This window comes from Talaromyces proteolyticus (assembly GCF_021365285.1).
Source record: "Talaromyces proteolyticus strain PMI_201 chromosome Unknown BGW36scaffold_1, whole genome shotgun sequence".
Lineage (NCBI taxonomy): Eukaryota > Fungi > Ascomycota > Eurotiomycetes > Eurotiales > Trichocomaceae > Talaromyces > Talaromyces proteolyticus.
Window position 1 is genome coordinate 3151733 of NW_025764277.1, and position 17246 is coordinate 3168978.

The 17246-nt window shown below is 43.3% G+C and overlaps 8 protein-coding genes across 8 annotated transcripts; 4 read left to right on the top strand and 4 right to left on the bottom strand.

Annotated features, from left to right (window-relative positions):
• Positions 1-361: 361 nt before the first annotated feature.
• Positions 362-1326, bottom strand: BGW36DRAFT_413608 (uncharacterized protein). The gene has a single exon (XM_046219260.1). The coding sequence runs from the start codon at positions 1177-1179 to the stop codon at positions 523-525; it is 657 nt and encodes a 218-aa protein (XP_046078424.1). The 5' UTR covers positions 1180-1326; the 3' UTR covers positions 362-522.
• Positions 1327-1761: 435 nt separating this feature from the next.
• BGW36DRAFT_354198 (fungal-specific transcription factor domain-containing protein) lies at positions 1762-3744 on the top strand (the record flags this gene model as incomplete). Its single annotated transcript, XM_046213499.1, has 4 exons — positions 1762-2163; positions 2234-2692; positions 2765-3351; positions 3438-3744. The coding sequence occupies 4 exons, from the start codon at positions 1762-1764 to the stop codon at positions 3742-3744; spliced, it is 1755 nt and encodes a 584-aa protein (XP_046078425.1).
• Positions 3745-5160: 1416 nt separating this feature from the next.
• Positions 5161-6687, bottom strand: BGW36DRAFT_368196 (uncharacterized protein). The gene is made up of 5 exons (XM_046214961.1): positions 6538-6687; positions 6127-6470; positions 5988-6052; positions 5746-5926; positions 5161-5676 (listed from the first exon to the last, which is right to left on the bottom strand). The coding sequence occupies exons 1-5, from the start codon at positions 6578-6580 to the stop codon at positions 5329-5331; spliced, it is 981 nt and encodes a 326-aa protein (XP_046078426.1). The 5' UTR covers positions 6581-6687; the 3' UTR covers positions 5161-5328.
• A 505-nt stretch (positions 6688-7192) lies between these two features.
• On the top strand, positions 7193-8311 carry BGW36DRAFT_457187 (uncharacterized protein; the record flags this gene model as incomplete). The annotated part of the gene is made up of 2 exons (XM_046221956.1): positions 7193-7583; positions 7658-8311. Exons 1-2 carry the CDS (start codon positions 7473-7475, stop codon positions 8309-8311), a joined length of 765 nt encoding a protein of 254 aa, XP_046078427.1. The 5' UTR covers positions 7193-7472.
• A 2093-nt stretch (positions 8312-10404) lies between these two features.
• On the top strand, positions 10405-11313 carry BGW36DRAFT_435816 (uncharacterized protein; the record flags this gene model as incomplete). The annotated part of the gene is made up of 3 exons (XM_046221431.1): positions 10405-10612; positions 10710-11141; positions 11219-11313. 3 exons carry the CDS (start codon positions 10405-10407, stop codon positions 11311-11313), a joined length of 735 nt encoding a protein of 244 aa, XP_046078428.1.
• Positions 11314-11497: 184 nt separating this feature from the next.
• On the bottom strand, positions 11498-13409 carry BGW36DRAFT_368201 (uncharacterized protein). The gene is made up of 3 exons (XM_046214962.1): positions 12968-13409; positions 12490-12898; positions 11498-12430 (listed from the first exon to the last, which is right to left on the bottom strand). The coding sequence occupies exons 1-3, from the start codon at positions 13344-13346 to the stop codon at positions 11755-11757; spliced, it is 1464 nt and encodes a 487-aa protein (XP_046078429.1). The 5' UTR covers positions 13347-13409; the 3' UTR covers positions 11498-11754.
• A 378-nt stretch (positions 13410-13787) lies between these two features.
• On the top strand, positions 13788-14901 carry BGW36DRAFT_354203 (uncharacterized protein; the record flags this gene model as incomplete). Its single annotated transcript, XM_046213500.1, has 2 exons — positions 13788-14710; positions 14769-14901. 2 exons carry the CDS (start codon positions 13788-13790, stop codon positions 14899-14901), a joined length of 1056 nt encoding a protein of 351 aa, XP_046078430.1.
• Positions 14902-15798: 897 nt separating this feature from the next.
• BGW36DRAFT_413612 (NmrA-like family domain-containing protein) lies at positions 15799-16944 on the bottom strand (the record flags this gene model as incomplete). The annotated part of the gene is made up of 3 exons (XM_046219261.1): positions 15799-16235; positions 16302-16710; positions 16771-16944. The coding sequence occupies 3 exons, from the start codon at positions 16942-16944 to the stop codon at positions 15898-15900; spliced, it is 921 nt and encodes a 306-aa protein (XP_046078431.1). The 3' UTR covers positions 15799-15897.
• Positions 16945-17246: the final 302 nt, after the last annotated feature.

Here is a 17246-nt window from a genome sequence, read left to right on the forward strand (position 1 = left end):
GAATTATCTATGGCTAAGAATATCCCGTGTATGTAAAAAGTTGACATTCAAATCAACCGGCCGTTATGGGGTGTGGAGTGTGAAGATCTTATGTCGATCCTTGCATCCTGGCTATGCAATAATGAGGGGGTTGTCGGAGTTGTGCCGATATACCGATGATTTCGGCATAACATGTCTATGCGTAGTAAGAAAGTTGTTACAAAAATTTGACTGTGAAATATTGTGTGCCGTGCATAGATATCGACAAAATAGGGGTTTGTAATGTTTTTGTGCTAACGTATGTATCTTACTTCCTCGATGCTGATTGAAAGTTATACTCGCCCAAAGCTTACAGGTACAATCATTCAGCAAAAGTCTAGGTGAAATTAATAACATATCTCAACGTATTAAAATCCAGGTAAAATTGTATACTCGATGGCCCTCCTGATGTTTAATAACTTTATGCCGATGCTGTAGTTTGAGCAGGGCAGTTTTCAGTGATTGAAATTCTAGAAGTCTTTCTAAGGGGATTTCCACTTTCGGCTATGCTATCCTCTGTACCTCTTTTCTCATGAATGCCTCCCATAGCTTAACGATATCCCCGTTTAAAGCCTTTTCTTCGTACAAAGGCTCTTCCTTCCAGCTCACATACCCAAGCGCCTCGTACCACTCTTGAATACTGAATGACGGCGGCGACACCCCAAGTCTTTCCCAGACTCCTCTCCAGTCCGGCCCTTCATCATATATATACCGTTTGCTCAAGGCATTCAGTGCAATAAAACGGCAATTCGGGCTGCCATACGGCTCTTTGACAGCCATATCTTCCGCCATTTTCATTGCATGTCTTCCCAAACCGTATGAACGATATTCGGGTAGGATAAAGAACGAACTGATAGAAAACACACAGTTTTTTACGTGTGGGAAATTTTTAAGCTCCGGCGGGTCAAAGCTTGAATTTGCGTCTAAGGAGATATGGCCAGTGCGGAGGAGCTCCTTGTCTTTGTCGCTAGAATCGGGTATCGTTATCCAAAAGAGGCTTTTCAGTTTCTCTTCTTGCTTCACTTTCCATCTCTTTATAGTTTCTGGGTCATAGTCCCACCCGCACAGGACGCGTTGTCTTTGGAGCTCGATGAATTGGTCCTCGTCATTCAGGATGATAGGTTCGAGGCGACATTGTGATGCGGGAGATGTGTTTGCCATGGATGCGACAGTCGATTTTTTGTACTTCAATAGTAGATATATTGGAAGGTAAGTTGAGGTAGCATCTCCCTTCTAGTCCAAGGCCAACCAACATGTTTCCATTAGTGTCATACTCATTAGTTATTCGTTAGTGCTTACAGAGCCGCCAAATCAATTGATTGCACCATTGCTCACAGTGCCTACAAAATGTCAAGCGACCCACAATTATTTTGTATTTCTGATATATGATTGGTTTAAGACGAATTCGATAGTACGCTGTCAAGTCTATCATCTACAAATTTGACATGAATATCGATAGATCGTAGATTGGACCTGCGCCTTATATCAACCGGGTAAAAAAGATAATCTTCAACTATAAAATCTAGTCTATCATGCACACTCGAAAAAGGCGCTGGATCCTGGACGACCGTGGCCATTTGTAAACCAGTGTCAGAAGTCTAACTTGTCGCCCACAATGGCGGGGCGATTCAAGGCGGGGCTGCACGCTGCACCAATCGCTCTCTTTCAAGCTCATTTGTCATCGCTCGTGCATCACCTACAGCTCGTGGCATTTCTACGCTGATTATGCAATATTCGCCAAAGATGAATGATCCTGTATTGATGACTTCCGAGATTTCCCCTGGTGAAGGACTATTGAAGAAATCACCCCCGTGTTCACAATGTCGCCAGAAGAAAATCAAGTGCGACAAGCAAAAGCCATGTCAAAACTGCAAAAAGGCATTCTCAGATTGTTTCTATCAACCAGACACGCGAACTCCTACAGATACGTATTCTGAGCTTTATGAACGAATACAACAATTGGAAGCTCGGCTACAGTTTGTTACATCCGGGCTTGTGACAGCTTCCCCCGATGCCAACCTCACACTAGCAACTTCTACCAAAGCATCGCCTGAGCTAGAGTGTCATTGTGGTCGCCAGATTCTAGGCAACGATTTTTCCGTCCATTTTGATTACTACATGCATTGGGTTGAACTATTTCCTAAGGTGAGTTGTTGTAATTTTGTACCTCTGGTTGCGGGTGCCGATAGCGAGCTTGTTAATATCTGTATACTAGATCCGAGATACTCATTTCGATATGACTGTTGAAGATGAAAATGAGGAAGGCCCAAAAGAAAATTATCAACCTTTCCTTGTTGGAATTGCCTACCAGAGTGAGACTTTGGAGAGTTATCAACCCCCAGAACTAGAGGCAGATTTTCTAGTGACGGTCTTCTTTAACAACGTCGATCCCTTTGTTCGAATGGTGCATAAAGACACGTTTCTTTCAGACTTGTCTCTTTTCCGCAAGGGGAAGCACCCTCAGATGCGTACTTTCACATCGCTATTATTCTCCGTATACGGACTAGCTGCGGCCAGCTTGGAACCCAACCCCAACAGCATAGTAGCCACTTTCGGGGTTGAACGTGAGTCGATTCTTGATAAATACCAAGAAGCACAAGAAATGGCCTTGTATCACCTCGATTTTATTAATAGCAACAAGATTGCTGTCTTTCAGACATTCCTCTACTACCTGGTATGCTTAGCTCTTAGTTTTCTTTTAGAAAGGCTTGAAATCCTTGCGAATATTAACAAGTTGGTATGCTAGACCTTTTTGTTTGCGAGAGGATACTATCGAACTGCAACAACTTTACTTGGGCTTGCCGCTCGTAATGCTCAACGCCTTGGTCTCCATAGAGATCCGTCCTGGTTTAATTATACCCCATGGGGTGCTGAGCATCGTAGGAGACTGTGGAATCAGCTTATCTTACTTGATCAGAGAGCAATAGCTCTTCAAGGCGCAATCACAGTACTTGGGTTTGCTTGGGATACAAAGCTTCCTGAAAATGTCAACGACTGCGACTGGAATACAAGCCCCTTTTCGAAGCCAAGTGACGCCCCACGATCAACAGGCGCATTTTCCCAGATGAGCACAATATTACTGAAACGAGAAACTCTCAAGGTGCTTTGTCCACTTCGACAGAATCTGCGAAGCCGCTCATATGATGAGCAAATGCGACATATCGACGCCGGAGCTGAAAGAGCAAATTCGTACTTTACTGCTGTGGGCGATGATATGATGTCTCTAGCAACTTTCGCAAAGGAAGTCGTCGAAATTGATTGTGACCATATGCGACTAATGGCAGGACAGGCTTATATCAGATTCGGCCAGCCTCCTCCATCGCATAGTTTCGAGTAAGTTTTCTTGTGCCCGTGAGAGATAAGATCCGCGCCAATTTCTAGGGTCACAAAAGCGAGAAATTCTCTAAAATCTTATGCAGGAACTTCACCCGGGCCCTTAATATGTTACAGAGACTCCTATCTCTTGAAGCAGAAATTATAAACCCTGGCTGGATGTGGTTATTCCGACAAGATCCCCCATTCCTTGCCACATCTGTGGTCTTAACGTATTTGTCATCGATGCCTGATGGACAGCAAAATTTCCACGCTTGGACGGTAATAAATGCCATATTCAAGAAATTTATTAGCATACATGGCAAATCAAAGCCCCCGATTGTTGCTTCATTAGAAGCATTTCGTGAACAGACTAAGCCTTCGTGGATCCTAACTGGACATCCCTCTATTTAGTGCGGACATAGAAACAAAGAGCAGAGCGTCACGTGGAGGTAATTAGTACCTTCCTCGCCTTCAAATTATCTTACTTCTGCCTCAGCTTCCCCTCCTGTTTACAACCTCGCAAGCAGGAGTATTCGCTTACTAAGCTGCTGCGCCAACTGACCAGAATGTTGAGGATGGTGAATCCTCTCCACAACGTACTCATATAGTAAGGGTTGCCAGCACCGTCACATTTACAACCTTTCGTCTCCATACCTCGTCCCCAACCCTCTAGCCAGACGCTGTCGAAATTCGTTTATCCAAAACTCGTCCATCCAAAATGTCAACTCGCAGTCTTCCCAATTGAAGAAGGATGAGGAAGCTGCGGAGGCCTTTTGTGCGTTCTGTAGTGGGCGGTGCAGGCGAATGGCCTGAGGCCTCCTAACATCAATTAACTCAATTACGAAGTGAGTATTATATGGATCTAAAGTGATAGAAACTAATGATATGATTAGTTCCCTCAACAGGTATTCTGGTTTTATGAATAGCTTGTAAACCGGACCCTTCGAAAGATGGTAAGTTTATTTCTAATTTCTACTCCTGACTCTACGGTGAAGATCTCGAATTTCTCCTCAAGTATATAGCAGGAACGACTGGCAAGCAGTCTCCCGGCTGTGAGAGGCCAGTTATAAAGCAGGTTTATGGTGTCTATTCACGAAAAACACTAAGCTTAGAGAAGAGAATTATGATACGCAGAGAAATCGAAGTCATTTTTATGCGTGCAAATGAGGAAGTCGCCTGACTTCCTGCCTCAGGTGTTGCCTCTCTTCGAACCGCCACAACGGCCTTTTCGCTACGTTAATCGAAAACCCAGTATTTCGGCTTGTTGTGATCCTTCTCTGCGTCATATCAGTGCTGTGGTATCCTTTCGTGGATAATATTACCAAGAAATTGTGAGTTGCTTCTTAATTTCCAGGTCAAAAATTGCTCCAGCTCATAGAAAGTTAGCTGTCCGTGCTGCTAATGAATGAAGCCTGTCGACACTCGGCTGTCGGAAGTGATGCAAGTGACGAAATCACCATGTTATTTTTCACTATTACACGTATGAATTGGTTATGGATGAAACTTCTAAGGCATTGAAAACAGTGAGGTTACGGTAAGGTGACAAAAGTTTGAATATAGCACCACAAAAGTGAAACTAGATGTAGGAATTCTCCTCATAACCATTCTAATACAATTTGAACTTTTGCATTATCTACCGGTGATCCCCCGAGAAGTCTAAATTTAATAGACATAATTTGATATAAATGCGGCTGGAATGATGAAAGGGTTGATACTATAATCAAACTTTTTGTCGTGTAAGATAAACCAGTCGTTATGAGAAAGTCAATCATGCCAAGAAACCTTCAATATAGTAATAATATCAGAATAGAAGCTATGAAAAAAGCGTGCTGCTGCTTGCTAGACTAATGCATAAGAAGAAAAGAGATAACAATGTGGATTAGTATTACATGTATGCAACGATGGCGTTGGCCGCCCTGCAGAACTCTCTAATATAATGCGCTATTTTGCTAGCATTGCTGTTGATATTGAAATTATCAAACCCAAGCGGTCTTATTAGAAAGAGTATGCTTCCAAGTCCTCTGGGATGTGCTCCAAAATAGATCTAGCAGTCACTTTGAACCCTAGTGATGCTGCTCTATCACCTTGCATCAACATGTTAGACCCTAAAAGCTTTGGAATCTCGCCTTCGCCTGCCTGTTCAATTGGTACACTTCGGGCCTCCGAGGAAGAGAAGAGCCCCTTTTTATGCAAAGTTCTAGCCAACACAGTGGCAACATCTTTCCAGGCAACTCGTTCCCCGTAGATATTGTAATACCGACTTTCCGCAGGGCCAGTAACTACCTCGCTTACAGCCAGATCAACAATTTTCAATATGAAGTTCAATGCATCGTTAACATGGATCTGTTTTTACTCGGTATCAGCCGACTGCTCCCGTGTGAAATATTCTGGAATCTGCTCTGTTTGACTTACTACACTAAGAAGTGCGCTGCCATCACCAACATAAGGAACAAATCCAATTGATTTGGCATTTCCTGTTAAAATTTTGTATCCGATACCAAGAGATGGTAGTGGTCCTTCTGCGACTCCATAGGTCAATGCCTGGCAAACGATGAATGTATTGATATTGCCTTCATTTCCAGCATCTAGAATTCTGAATATCCTATCGATAAGAAAATTCCCAAACACACGAGTTTTGAGATTGGACAACTTACAGGCGATCTGCCGCTCCATTAAGCATGCTGCTGTTGATTAGTTTGATGTCATCCTCATTGGCATCCTATATTGATAGTATCAAGAATTAACTATTGTTCTTTTCTCGGAAGGAGATACAAAAAGTAAATAAAAACTCACATTCCACACTTTACTATCAGGGCTATACTTCCCATCCTTTCGAAGGTCGATAAAGTTACCTCCACCGCTAACATGAATCAGAGTTCCCTTTTGGGAACCTCTCCTTTGTTTCAATCCTTCAACAATTGCTTGAGATAGAGTGGGGTCAAAAGAAGACCCGGTGTTGATCACAATGTCATGTTCTGCCGCTAAAGCTCGGACTTTGGCCGTATCCTCGAATGCTCCATGTTCGATTGTGTCCACACCAACGACATTGCGAAACCAATAATCAGCCTGTACATTTCGGAAATATACAGTAAGTGGCCAGTTAGGATATTTTTCTTTCAGCTGCCGGGAGAGTGATGCTGGTGAGGAAAGATGTCAGATATCAATTAATAACTTTAACAGAGCAGTAACCGCAATATTTATTACCTCCGAGCATTCCAGTTGCACCGACCAATAAAACAGAAGGCATGATGTTTGATGTGAATAACCACTGTTGAGTTGAGCTAGATGGATAGATCACGTAGTACGGTAGAATAAATTGTAGTGATGAAAGTGAATTACTATTATTGTTGCTTGAGATATCCTTCACAAATTATGTAGTAGAAATAGTGGCTAGAGTCTTGCTTAATATACATGATGTTATCCCAGGCGAGGTCTTCTGGCAAAGTAATTGACCTGACAAATGATATGATTTATCATGCCTATAGTGACAGATGAAGGTTAGAAATGCAGCTGAAATGCATGAATATGAAGACATGGATGAACCAAAAAGTTCCAGTATTGTCATTGGTTGAGCATTCTCGGCGACGCGGCGAGAATGAAGCTAAAGTGTTAGCGCCGGCGGATTCGGCGGCGCTAAAAAGCCTTAAACGGTATAGCCTTTCGTAATATAGCCAATGACAACCCGAGCTGACAAATTAGGAGTGACAAATGCTCTTTTGAGATCGTACCGTCGTGTGAAAATATGCAAGTCTTACTAAGTATATTCATGCTATTGGACAGGCTCTTGAGACGTAGGTGAACGTATGATTATCTAGAATGCATCAATACGTGGAACTTTCAGTGTCTTCGTTAAGTTTCTCGTCGACAACAAGCTTAGTAACAAGCATGAGATTATTAATGTAATAAAACTTCGATTGCTTACTGATGATATAGTTTTATGATCATCTATATTTAGCTTACCTGGTTATACTATATAAAGGTTTTCTTCAACCGGGAATTTGAGAACAGAGAATAAAAGTTCAGCAAATAAAGAAGTCACAACTCCAATCCTCAGTCGTCCAAAGCTGGTGCAGTTCGTCACCATTTTCAATTGCGACACATACCAATATAACGTACTCTTTAAAACACTTTCAAGAACAATGTCTAAAGACCAATATCTCTCTGGCAAAGTGGCCATTGTGACTGGATCCTCAAAGCTCTCCGGGATAGGAGCCGCGACTGCCATTGCATTGGCTGAACATGGTGCAAATGTACGACATTTCCTATTCCCAAGCTCATTAGAAACCCAAAAAGTAAACAACAGCTGACTGTTTTGGTAAATTAGGTGGCTTTACACTACAGCTCTAATGCCGCTGCAGCTCAGGAAGTGGTTAACAAGATCAAAAGCTTCGGCGTCCAAGCAACTGCCATCCAAGCGGATGCTTCTTCCGTAGATTTCGGCACGGCTCTAGTCTCCGGAACTCTCAAGGCATTTAATACGAAAAAAATCGATATTCTAGTGAACAATGCTGGAACTGCGGTCATCCATGATGGCGCTGCCGAGGTACCCGTGGATGTTTGGGATAACATTTTCCGAGTGAACGTCCGTGGTCCATTTCTTCTTATCCAAGCCGCCTTACCATATATGAGCAGTGGTGGGCGTATTGTCAATATTTCCAGCATCATCGCAAAATTGGGATCGTATATGCTTCCGGTCTACGGGGCTTCTAAAGGGGCAATGGCATCGATGTCATCTGCGCTAGCAGAAGAACTAGGACCCAAAGGAATAACCATCAATGTCGTATCTCCTGGTCCGATAAAGACCGATCTGAGTATGCAGGGATCCCCAGTAGCTGCAAGGCTAGAGAGAAACCAACACATCAAGAGAGAAGGAACCACCGAAGAAGTTGCGGCTACGATTCTCTTTTTGTCAAGTCCAGCCAGTGGCTATATTACTGCCCAGAATATTTACGTCGATGGAGGCATTAACAACCCATGAATAGTTTAATGTCACTTACTACTGATTTAAGAAAAGATCTACGGAATACGGACTATCTCCATTGTAACGCATTCTCAAACCCAACCTTAGACGCGTAAATTGGTAGCTACTTCAAAACACTGCCATGGAAAGAATAAATCAATATGTTCTTAGTAGAAAGTAAATTACCGCGGCACAGTATCAAGAAACTTCCCATTTCAGTCTGATCTAACGAGGGTACCAATATTCCCTTGTCCTTGGCCACCTCCTTATTATACGGAAACTTTCTTTAAAACAATTTTATTTAATAACCTGCTGAAGCACCTGGCCCAAAATAAATTCGGAATCGTATTGGATATCGGATTATAGAAACACGCACCTGTACCGGACGACGGCAGCTGTAATTATTTTCTCAATGAAGAGAACGATCAACCACGACCCAAGTACATGACTAGGCTCTCGCGGCCCGGGTTCTGGCCGGGTTTCTGATAAACTTCCCATGACTGGTAGGCGAGTGTTTTTGTGGGGTATTTTAGCTCCTTGGTAATTATTATACATGTAAATGGCAGAATAGTCTGGAATCAGGGACCAGGCAAAATAAAGTGCGGGAATTGCATTGATAGCCATGTTGTATTTCTGGAAATTTAGAGATGTGAGGATTTCAAGATAATTGTTGAATTTCGATGGTTCTATAAAACCAAAATTTTGGACTAGTTAAATTCATAAATAATCAAGCTTTCGCTTCCGGAGCAAATAGAGGATCTTCCTGATAAATGTCATACTCATATCAGCTTCCCACGTGGTCATCACGAAGCTTACTCTGACTCTGCCCATAGACTTTTGCCCTTGCCGTTAAAGGCTCCTCTGCGGATTCTAGCTTTTCAGGTACAACCCACAGCGTCGTAGCTCGGGCACAAGAAGATCAACTACGTCTTCAAATTTTCCGAGAGTGGTCACAAATGATACATTAAACCCATCAATATCAGTCTCGTATATCCGCTTCTCTATCACATCTACAACTTACCCAGGAGGCCCAACCGCTAAAAAGCTCAATGCACCAATTGAAGCCATCACACCCATTAACCGTGTTGGAAGAGATGGAAGCTCGATTTCTTCATCTAGCGGAAGTTGAGGAAGATCAATGCCTGTGCACCGACTGGAGAAGAAAACAAGTCTGCCAATTGCATGTGCTGAGAAGTAGATGATCTCCTAATGAATGAGACTAAGTATTCTGCATCTTGATACCTTCAATGTTGACATTTCGGTTGGGACCGTATCCTACATAGATATTATTTACCAAAGTAAAATTTGGAAGAACGGTGATACTCACTCTCCCTGGATCCCTCATCGCGCACCTGATAATAGAACCATAACGTCCGGCTCCCAGTCCTTCAGGATGAGTTTCACCAAGCCATCCTTGTTCAAGGAGCCCTCTCGCGGCGGCGCCTTATAGATGACAGACACTAACTCCTCCTCATCCATTTAGATACAGTGCACATACCGCCGGGAGGAACTGGGACCGATACCGTGTTCCTCCTGAGGCGCAGTTGCAGCACAAATCTTGAAATGCTCACGGGCAACAGATGTGCTCACGCCGTCTCAGGTAGATCCTATCCCTCTATCGCATCGAACCAACGGATCATTTACTTTGTAGGAGTATTAGATTAGGGGGTAAGTACATATGTAGGATTAGGGTTAATATTAGAGCGCAGTAGGAAATTTGAAATGATTGTTGAGGGTGTGCAGGGGTTTGTGAGGATTTATTTTTAGTAACACCCATTCAACTACATGTGTCTTTCTATCCGCAGGCGACAAATTTGGTTCAATTGCACAATTAAGCTTTAACGCCCGTTCAGCGGCTCATCAAACTACTTCTAGCACCGGGAAAGCGCATTCCTTCGTGCAGATCCCAAGGTGCTTGTGGATACGAGCTGACTAAATAATTCGTCTGCCTATTGATTATCTAGTCATACGTAGTGCATTTATATATTGCGTAATTTCCCCATTTGGATTTGCAAACTAGAGAGCATACAGGTAGTCCCTTATTTGGCTCAGTTCCAGATCCCAGCACAATGCGTTCGTTCAATTTCGCTCTCTTTCTTTTTGGTACTGTGATGGCCACCCGAGACTCTGATTCGAGTCCAAAGGCATTGATTTATCGTGGACCCGCTGCCTGTGACGGCTGTCCAGAATCAGTTGCCGCGATCCTCGAGTCTTCTTCGTCTAAATTCGTTGTCAAGTACGCCGGGCCCAATGAGGAAATTGATATCAACGCGGAGTCTTTGAATGAAGTTGATCTCTTCGTTCAGCCAGGAGGCGGTGGTCAGTTGTTGTCTTCCTTTTACATATCGCAAAGATATTTCTACTCTTGACTTGGTTACACCACCTACATGTCGCATTATTAACCGGTTTTCGATAGATCTCGAGCCCGGATGGAAGCATACAAAAAAGTACAAAAAAGCCATCCGCGATTATGTCGCTCAAGGCGGAATATATGCCGGGTTTTGCCTCGGAGCGTACTTAGCCGGTCCCAAACTTGGATATGATATTCTCCCTCCAGGCTCGTATATAGCTGATGAGGCAGATCAACCCGGCGCGCAGGTGAAGAACTACAAGGACACTGTCATCCAAGTTGATTGGACTTTCCACACAGGCCCAAACAAAGGCCAAGAACAGGATGGTCGATGGTTGTATTTCCAAGACGGGGCTGTCATGAAATTGGCACCAAACGCGTCCGCGCTTATTCTTGGAAAGTATTCAAGTAACGGAGATATTGCTGCCTCTGTGACTCCTTTCGGGAAAGGATGGGTTGGGCTTGTCGGTCCCCATCCTGAGGCCGATGAGAGTTGGTGTTAGTCGACTTCTTTCTATTCTGATGATTATAGCTCATATTCATATCATGATATATTGCTAACTATTGACATACAGATCAACTAGTCAACGTGACCAACCCAGACGGAGTCAAATTTGATATAGCCTACGATTTTGTAGAAAGCATCATAGATTGGGCGACGAATCAGTGAGAATCGGTACATATACTTCGAATTGACAAGTACGTTCCAAATTGCAAGTAGAAGGAGTGACTTTTTATGTCTGTGGGTTACTATTTTTTCTACTACTTATTTTATTTAGATAAACTCTCATAAAAGATGGACCTTTTATACAATATCTTACATAAATACAAAGTTCGTCGGATGTTCATAATCTGTCTGTATCCATCGTTCCTTGAGTCATTAGATATCCCCGTATATAGCCTCTTCTTGACCTTCCATTTATATCAAATTCAATGTTAACATCAATAAAATTCTCACGAGAAGAATCATGTTCTAGACTATTTCCCTTCTATGACAACAGTTGTTCGGGTGCCAGGGCGTGTTCAATCTAGGTAATAAGATATTCAAATGGTTCTCAGGGGTCATGAACGGGAAATGTTACTTATTTCGACTCGCAAATCGTGTTTCAATTCAGCCACTCTCCAAAGCCTTTCCTTCGTTGAAAAACTTCTTCCCATGTTTATCGTACATCACATCCACCCATAAGAAACTTTTCAACACCGTTCTGATAGCTTCCCAAGTGCTTAATCTTAACTCTCGACTTATAGTACGCATATCGCGCATCAAAAGGCAGGCATCACCTTTTAAATCCAATATATATATACTATTAACAAATATGAGCCATAAGTTTAGCTCAAGCCCTTTACGGTCTTCTTTCGGGTTTCGGAACTGCAGAGCGACTCTCAGCTTCTCAGCGGAGCTTTGGTAATGTATTGTATCCCCATCGGCTTTCAAAAATATTGTATTCGAAATGGCAAGCATCGAGAGCCGAAGAATTTCGTGCGGGTCACAATTATTATAGCTCAGGTGCTGTAAACGGTATTGCACCGAAATTAAAGTCTCTTGAAAAAGCTCTGCAGAGATAGTGCGGTGGGTTTGATGCGCTAGATTGATTGCTATTATAAACTCACGAAGGTCAAGCCATACGTTGGCGAGTCTGAAGTCCGGTATCTCACACATCATATTAACCGGTGTAGTTGTTGGGTATATTTTCTGTGTAGCGATGAGATATGTGCTCCACGAGATATTATCACCCGCGTAAAAAAGCGGCCGGCTGTCGATTTTGAGAGAAATTAGAAGATCAAGTCTGTTGCATCGTTGTTTTTCAATCAGCGGAAAGAATATAGTATTTAGAGTGAAGCTGACCTGCAACATTTAACTTGCAATGAACGGTTTTGAGAAAGTGTTTCTATACCACCACGGGTACTGATTACTTGATATAAACCAAGAAGATGTTTCTTGGCCGTTTCAAGGTCTCCGAGAACATCCGAAACCATGGCCAATGCCATTATTGTAAATATTGTCGAGTCACTAGTTGCTTCATTAGGCTCTGCGAGAGACTGCTGCAGCAGATGCATGGTGGCGTTTATATGTCTGATAGCCTTTGGCCCTAACACCCGACTCTTGACAAAGTCGAAGTAGGCTTGAGCAGTGTACAGCACGGCTTGGGCATACGCAGGATCATAGCTTAGACTCTCGAACCAACATTGACCTGCTTTATGGATATCAACACAACATTCACCCGGATACATTGCTTTGTTCACTGCGTTGATAACTGCGTGTGTCTTGTGTTAGTAGACGCATCTGGACTACATAGAAGAGATGTGGATGAAGAAGCTCTCACATTCATACAGAAGCTGCAGTGTGCATGGCCCCATATCATTCGCCGAGAAACCTATATAAATGCAGCTTAGCCCGCTAATTTGGAGCTTAATGGGATTAGGCACACGGCCTTCCGACGCCCCTTTGATTGTCGCGACCAGTTGCGACATGGGCACTTCATGCTCACGATTTATCCAAGAACCCAACTGGTAATCCTGAGAAGCGACACGCTTCTGGTTCTTGCCTCGCATTACATGGTGGCGAATAAATTTCCGGGATCTTGCATCGGGTTTGATGTTATCATGGCCGGTGGCTATGATGAAGGGGCCACGAGAAGGCCGTTCCAAGCATTGACCGGCTTCCCTTTTTCGGAAAGCCGATTCATGCTTTTTGGTACCCATGTGAAGGTCCCTTCAATAACCCTGCTGTATGAAAAGTCATTAATCATGGCATCAATCTAATCTGTCTTTTGGAAGTCGATGGTCTACGAAACAGTGAAGAAAAGCCAACTAGTCACGGGACTCTCGGCCCGCTCCTCGAGAAGGCTGCGTGCCAAGACATTATTGATTGCCTATTTAGGAACAGTTTATTGATTTCGAGTCATATCATTGGCTCATCTCAAGTCACTCGGAAGAAGCAAAGCAAAGAAGCAAAGCAACGAAGCCAGTATGAGCCTGGCTGCGTCTGGCCAATCAGATGTCGAAGATGCAAGCATATAATATGGCAGTTGGCGAAATATTTAAACGTCGATGCCACTCATAGTTCACCTCATACAAAATCTATTCCTCAACCATTCTCAACCATCCTACTAGGGCAAAAGATAACCTGTCTGGTATCCTACCATGCTTCCTCCTTCTAAGTCTATGCAGCTTGGCCATATGGCTACAACAAGCTTCTGGCGGCCCTTCATCAAGTCTCAGTTCTTGACCAAAACCCGTCAAGCCCCAGCCGGTACTGATTTGTCGGGACAAGTCGCTATAATTACCGGCGGTAGTACAGGTTTAGGATTCTACTCTGCACGCCATCTTCTCTCTCTGAAGTTATCGCATCTTGTTCTCGCAGTGCGGTCTCTGGAGAGGGGTGCGTCGGCAGCACAAAAGCTTCGTTCTGACTATCCAGCTGCGAAAATAGAAGTCTGGCCTCTCGAGATGACTTCATATCCTTCAATTCAAAGCTTCTGTGAGAGAGTTGATAAAGATTTGCCACGACTGGATATTACGATTCTCAATGCTGGTATCATACAACCAACTTTCAAAGTGTGCTCCACTGGCCACGAGGAAGTCGTCCAGGTCAACTATCTCTCTACATTCCTTCTAGCAATTCTCATGCTACCCATATCCAAAAATAAAGCACCTCAGGATAGTCCCGGTCGGCTTACGATTGTCAGCTCTGGAACGGCCCTGTGGGCGAAGTTGGCAACTAGAAATATACGGCCATTTCTGACTACATTTGACGACCCCGAAATCCTCCCGTATAACGCAACACAAAGATATTTCGACTCAAAATGCTTAGGGCACCTCTTCTTCGCTCGTTTGGCCGAAAAAGTCAACGGAAATGACGTCATTGTCAATCTGGTAGAGCCGGGAATGTGCAAAGGCTCTGATCTCCACAGATTCGCTAAGGGGCCTGTTGCTGTCTTCTTGGATACTTGGAAATGTATAGCTGGACGTAATCCCGAGGACGGAGCATGGACATACATTGATGCTGCCGTGACAAAGGGTAAAGAGTCTCATGGCAGTTTTTGCATGGACTGGGATATTCACCCGTACGTGTCTTGTGCTTCCCCCGATAGATGAGCAATACTAAATACAAAGTGCGAATAGATTCATGAATCTTGTTTATCTCCCGGAAGGGAAACCTGTTATGGACGCACTATGGGATGAGACAATGGCTGAATTCGAATTCGCTGGCGCCCGCGAAATTTTGGAAAGGATTAAAATGGATAATACTACCTGATCACTTCACAAAAGGGTTAATCTCTTCATATCGTTTTTCATCTACCCAGTGCTTCGGTGCATCTTTTGTTTAATTATTTCTATAAATCATTTCGCTGATCCTCATTATAACTGATTTTCTTTCAATAAACTTCATAACTATGTCAACTCGTTTGTTACATATCAATTGGTGTATGTGATAGTTTTCTATTACACTATTTTTACACAGTTTCAATGCTCGAAAGCAGTCATTCGCGGATGGTCGATTCCTTCATGAAATGCTGGTGAGTCCAACACGTTGAAACATTTTTCGAACCCGTAATCTAATGGACATAGCACAGGGCCAAAGACCTAACCCGGAGTACGGGTGCACTGTTATTGCAGTTAGTCCAGGTCCAACCAAAACAGAGGATTCTCCCAGGCCGGGGAGGAGCAAATGAAGATCCTACAGCCCATCATAAATAAAACACTAGTAGGCGCTAGAATAGCAGAGCTGGAAGAAATCGCATCTACCGTCGCATTTCTACGCGAGGAAAAAGCCCGTTGGATCAACGGGGCACACTTGATTACGTCTAGAGGTCTGTTTATTGATCAGAGCTGCTGGAGTTGTCGTAAAATATTTTATCATTATGAACGGTGAATTGTGGTGAAGCCAATGAAGAGATAGAACAGGATGTTGTTGTATACCCTCCCATATTCTTCAAATTGCAATCAGACTTAATCATTTTGCGTAAATCACTTAAATCTTCTTATTAGAATGAGTAAAACAGATATATCAAGATATTTATGACTCGTGTATTCGAGACCCGCTATCGAGCCAAACAATTTAATGCATAGGGCAGCACACCAAGTCTCACTCTCAAGGCGTCTGGAGAATGGCATGCTCCGGAATTAACACTTGTAAAAAACAAAGTTATATGTCAATTTACATCAATGGGAAATTTAGAAGCGTTAGCATCCCCACTATCAAGCTATAAGTGCTATACATCCCCCAATGAGAATAGTAGGTAATGTGATGTCAAGCATCCTGAAGAAACCGTTCCGCGTGGTGTTTCACAAAATCTTTCCACGTGGTCAAATTACCTTGCAGCAACTTTTGACTCGTTGCAAGATCTGCACCACCATAATAGCCAGGCGACACAAACGCCTGACCCATCTCAGTCAAATCCTCAGCCATTGCGTCCGGCATCAGCTTCTGGAATTCTGCTGGCGGAAGACTGAGCACTCGCGCTGGTCTATCCAATATCTCTGATAGCTCATTAACTATTCTAGAGGGGCGGTAGTATTCCTGCGCTGCATATATCCGTTTTCCCAACATGTCATGTCGCTGGAGGAGAGCGACGTTCACGAATTTACCTTTTCTGCGTTAGTATTTGAGAACTCCAGGTCTGTCGTGACGATAAGGCAGTAGCGGAATATTACCATAATCAGAAGCGACATCAAGCAAGGGGAACTGCATATCATCGCCTGCTGGAAGAGGTAAAACGTATCCGTCACCTTCTTTCCGAATTGTATAAAATTGGTTTTGCATATAGGAGCCAGCAAGGACAAAGGTGGCAGGGAGCCCAACATCTCGAATATATTGTTCTATACGAGCTTTGCTGTCGAAATGAAACACCTTGGTAAAGACGTTTTTGCTGGCTTGAGAAATGTCGACTAGGGAGGAGAAAATTATATGTTCAATGCCTGTTTTTTTACAAGCATCTGCAGCATTTTTCCCTTGCTGAATCTCCACATCATAGGAGTAGGAATCTTCAAAATGTGTGACCACAAAGACAGTATGGGAACCTTCAATTGCGGTAGTAGTAGAGTCAGCATCGTTCAGGTCAGCCTTGTGATGGGTTAGTGTTTCTTGTACCTAATGGCCTAATTCTTATTTTCTTCAACGTACCCTCACTATATCCACACCATTAGAAGCCAGATCCTTTGCGGCAGGTTTACTAGGATCTCGAGTGACCCCACGGATTCTAAACTCATGAGAAAGCTGAGGATGCGATTGGATAGCACGAATCACAGAGCCGCCTTGCAATCCTGTTGCGCCAAAGACGGTGATGATTTTCGACATTTCAAGGAATTTAAACACTGGGCCGAAAAGAGATTATTTGAATGCCTAGAATCAATTGTAGCACTTTGAGGGAGATACAACTTTGGAAAATAGCATCATCTCCATATGTGCCGGACACTTCTTTTATACCTTTCACAATCGCCATGATTACAAATCCACACTATATCCTTGTGATATGTGACTATGTATTTCTAGTTGAAAAGCTGGCTATTGTCCAATCTCGTTACCTATGGTAAGATCCTTTCGTAAGCCTAATTCGGCGCCTCGCTCCCTCTTCCTAAATCGGAAATTTAGCGTTGATG

Bases quoted from the DNA above. Each gene is read 5' to 3' on its own strand.
- BGW36DRAFT_413608 (XM_046219260.1), bottom strand. From the start codon at position 1,179: ATGGCAAACACATCTCCCGCATCACAATGTCGCCTCGAACCTATCATC.
- BGW36DRAFT_368201 (XM_046214962.1), bottom strand. From the start codon at position 13,346: ATGGGTACCAAAAAGCATGAATCGGCTTTCCGAAAAAGGGAAGCCGGT. The intron at 12,899-12,967 runs GTGAGAGCTTCT...AGACACACGCAG, and splicing joins ACTGCAGCTTCTGTATGAAT to TTATCAACGCAGTGAACAAA. The intron at 12,431-12,489 runs GTCAGCTTCACT...ACGATGCAACAG, and splicing joins TTGCAAGTTAAATGTTGCAG to ACTTGATCTTCTAATTTCTC.
- BGW36DRAFT_368196 (XM_046214961.1), bottom strand. From the start codon at position 6,580: ATGCCTTCTGTTTTATTGGTCGGTGCAACTGGAATGCTCGGAG. The intron at 6,053-6,126 runs GTGAGTTTTTAT...CTATCAATATAG, and splicing joins CTGATAGTAAAGTGTGGAAT to GATGCCAATGAGGATGACAT. The intron at 5,927-5,987 runs GTAAGTTGTCCA...TAGGATATTCAG, and splicing joins AATGGAGCGGCAGATCGCCT to AATTCTAGATGCTGGAAATG.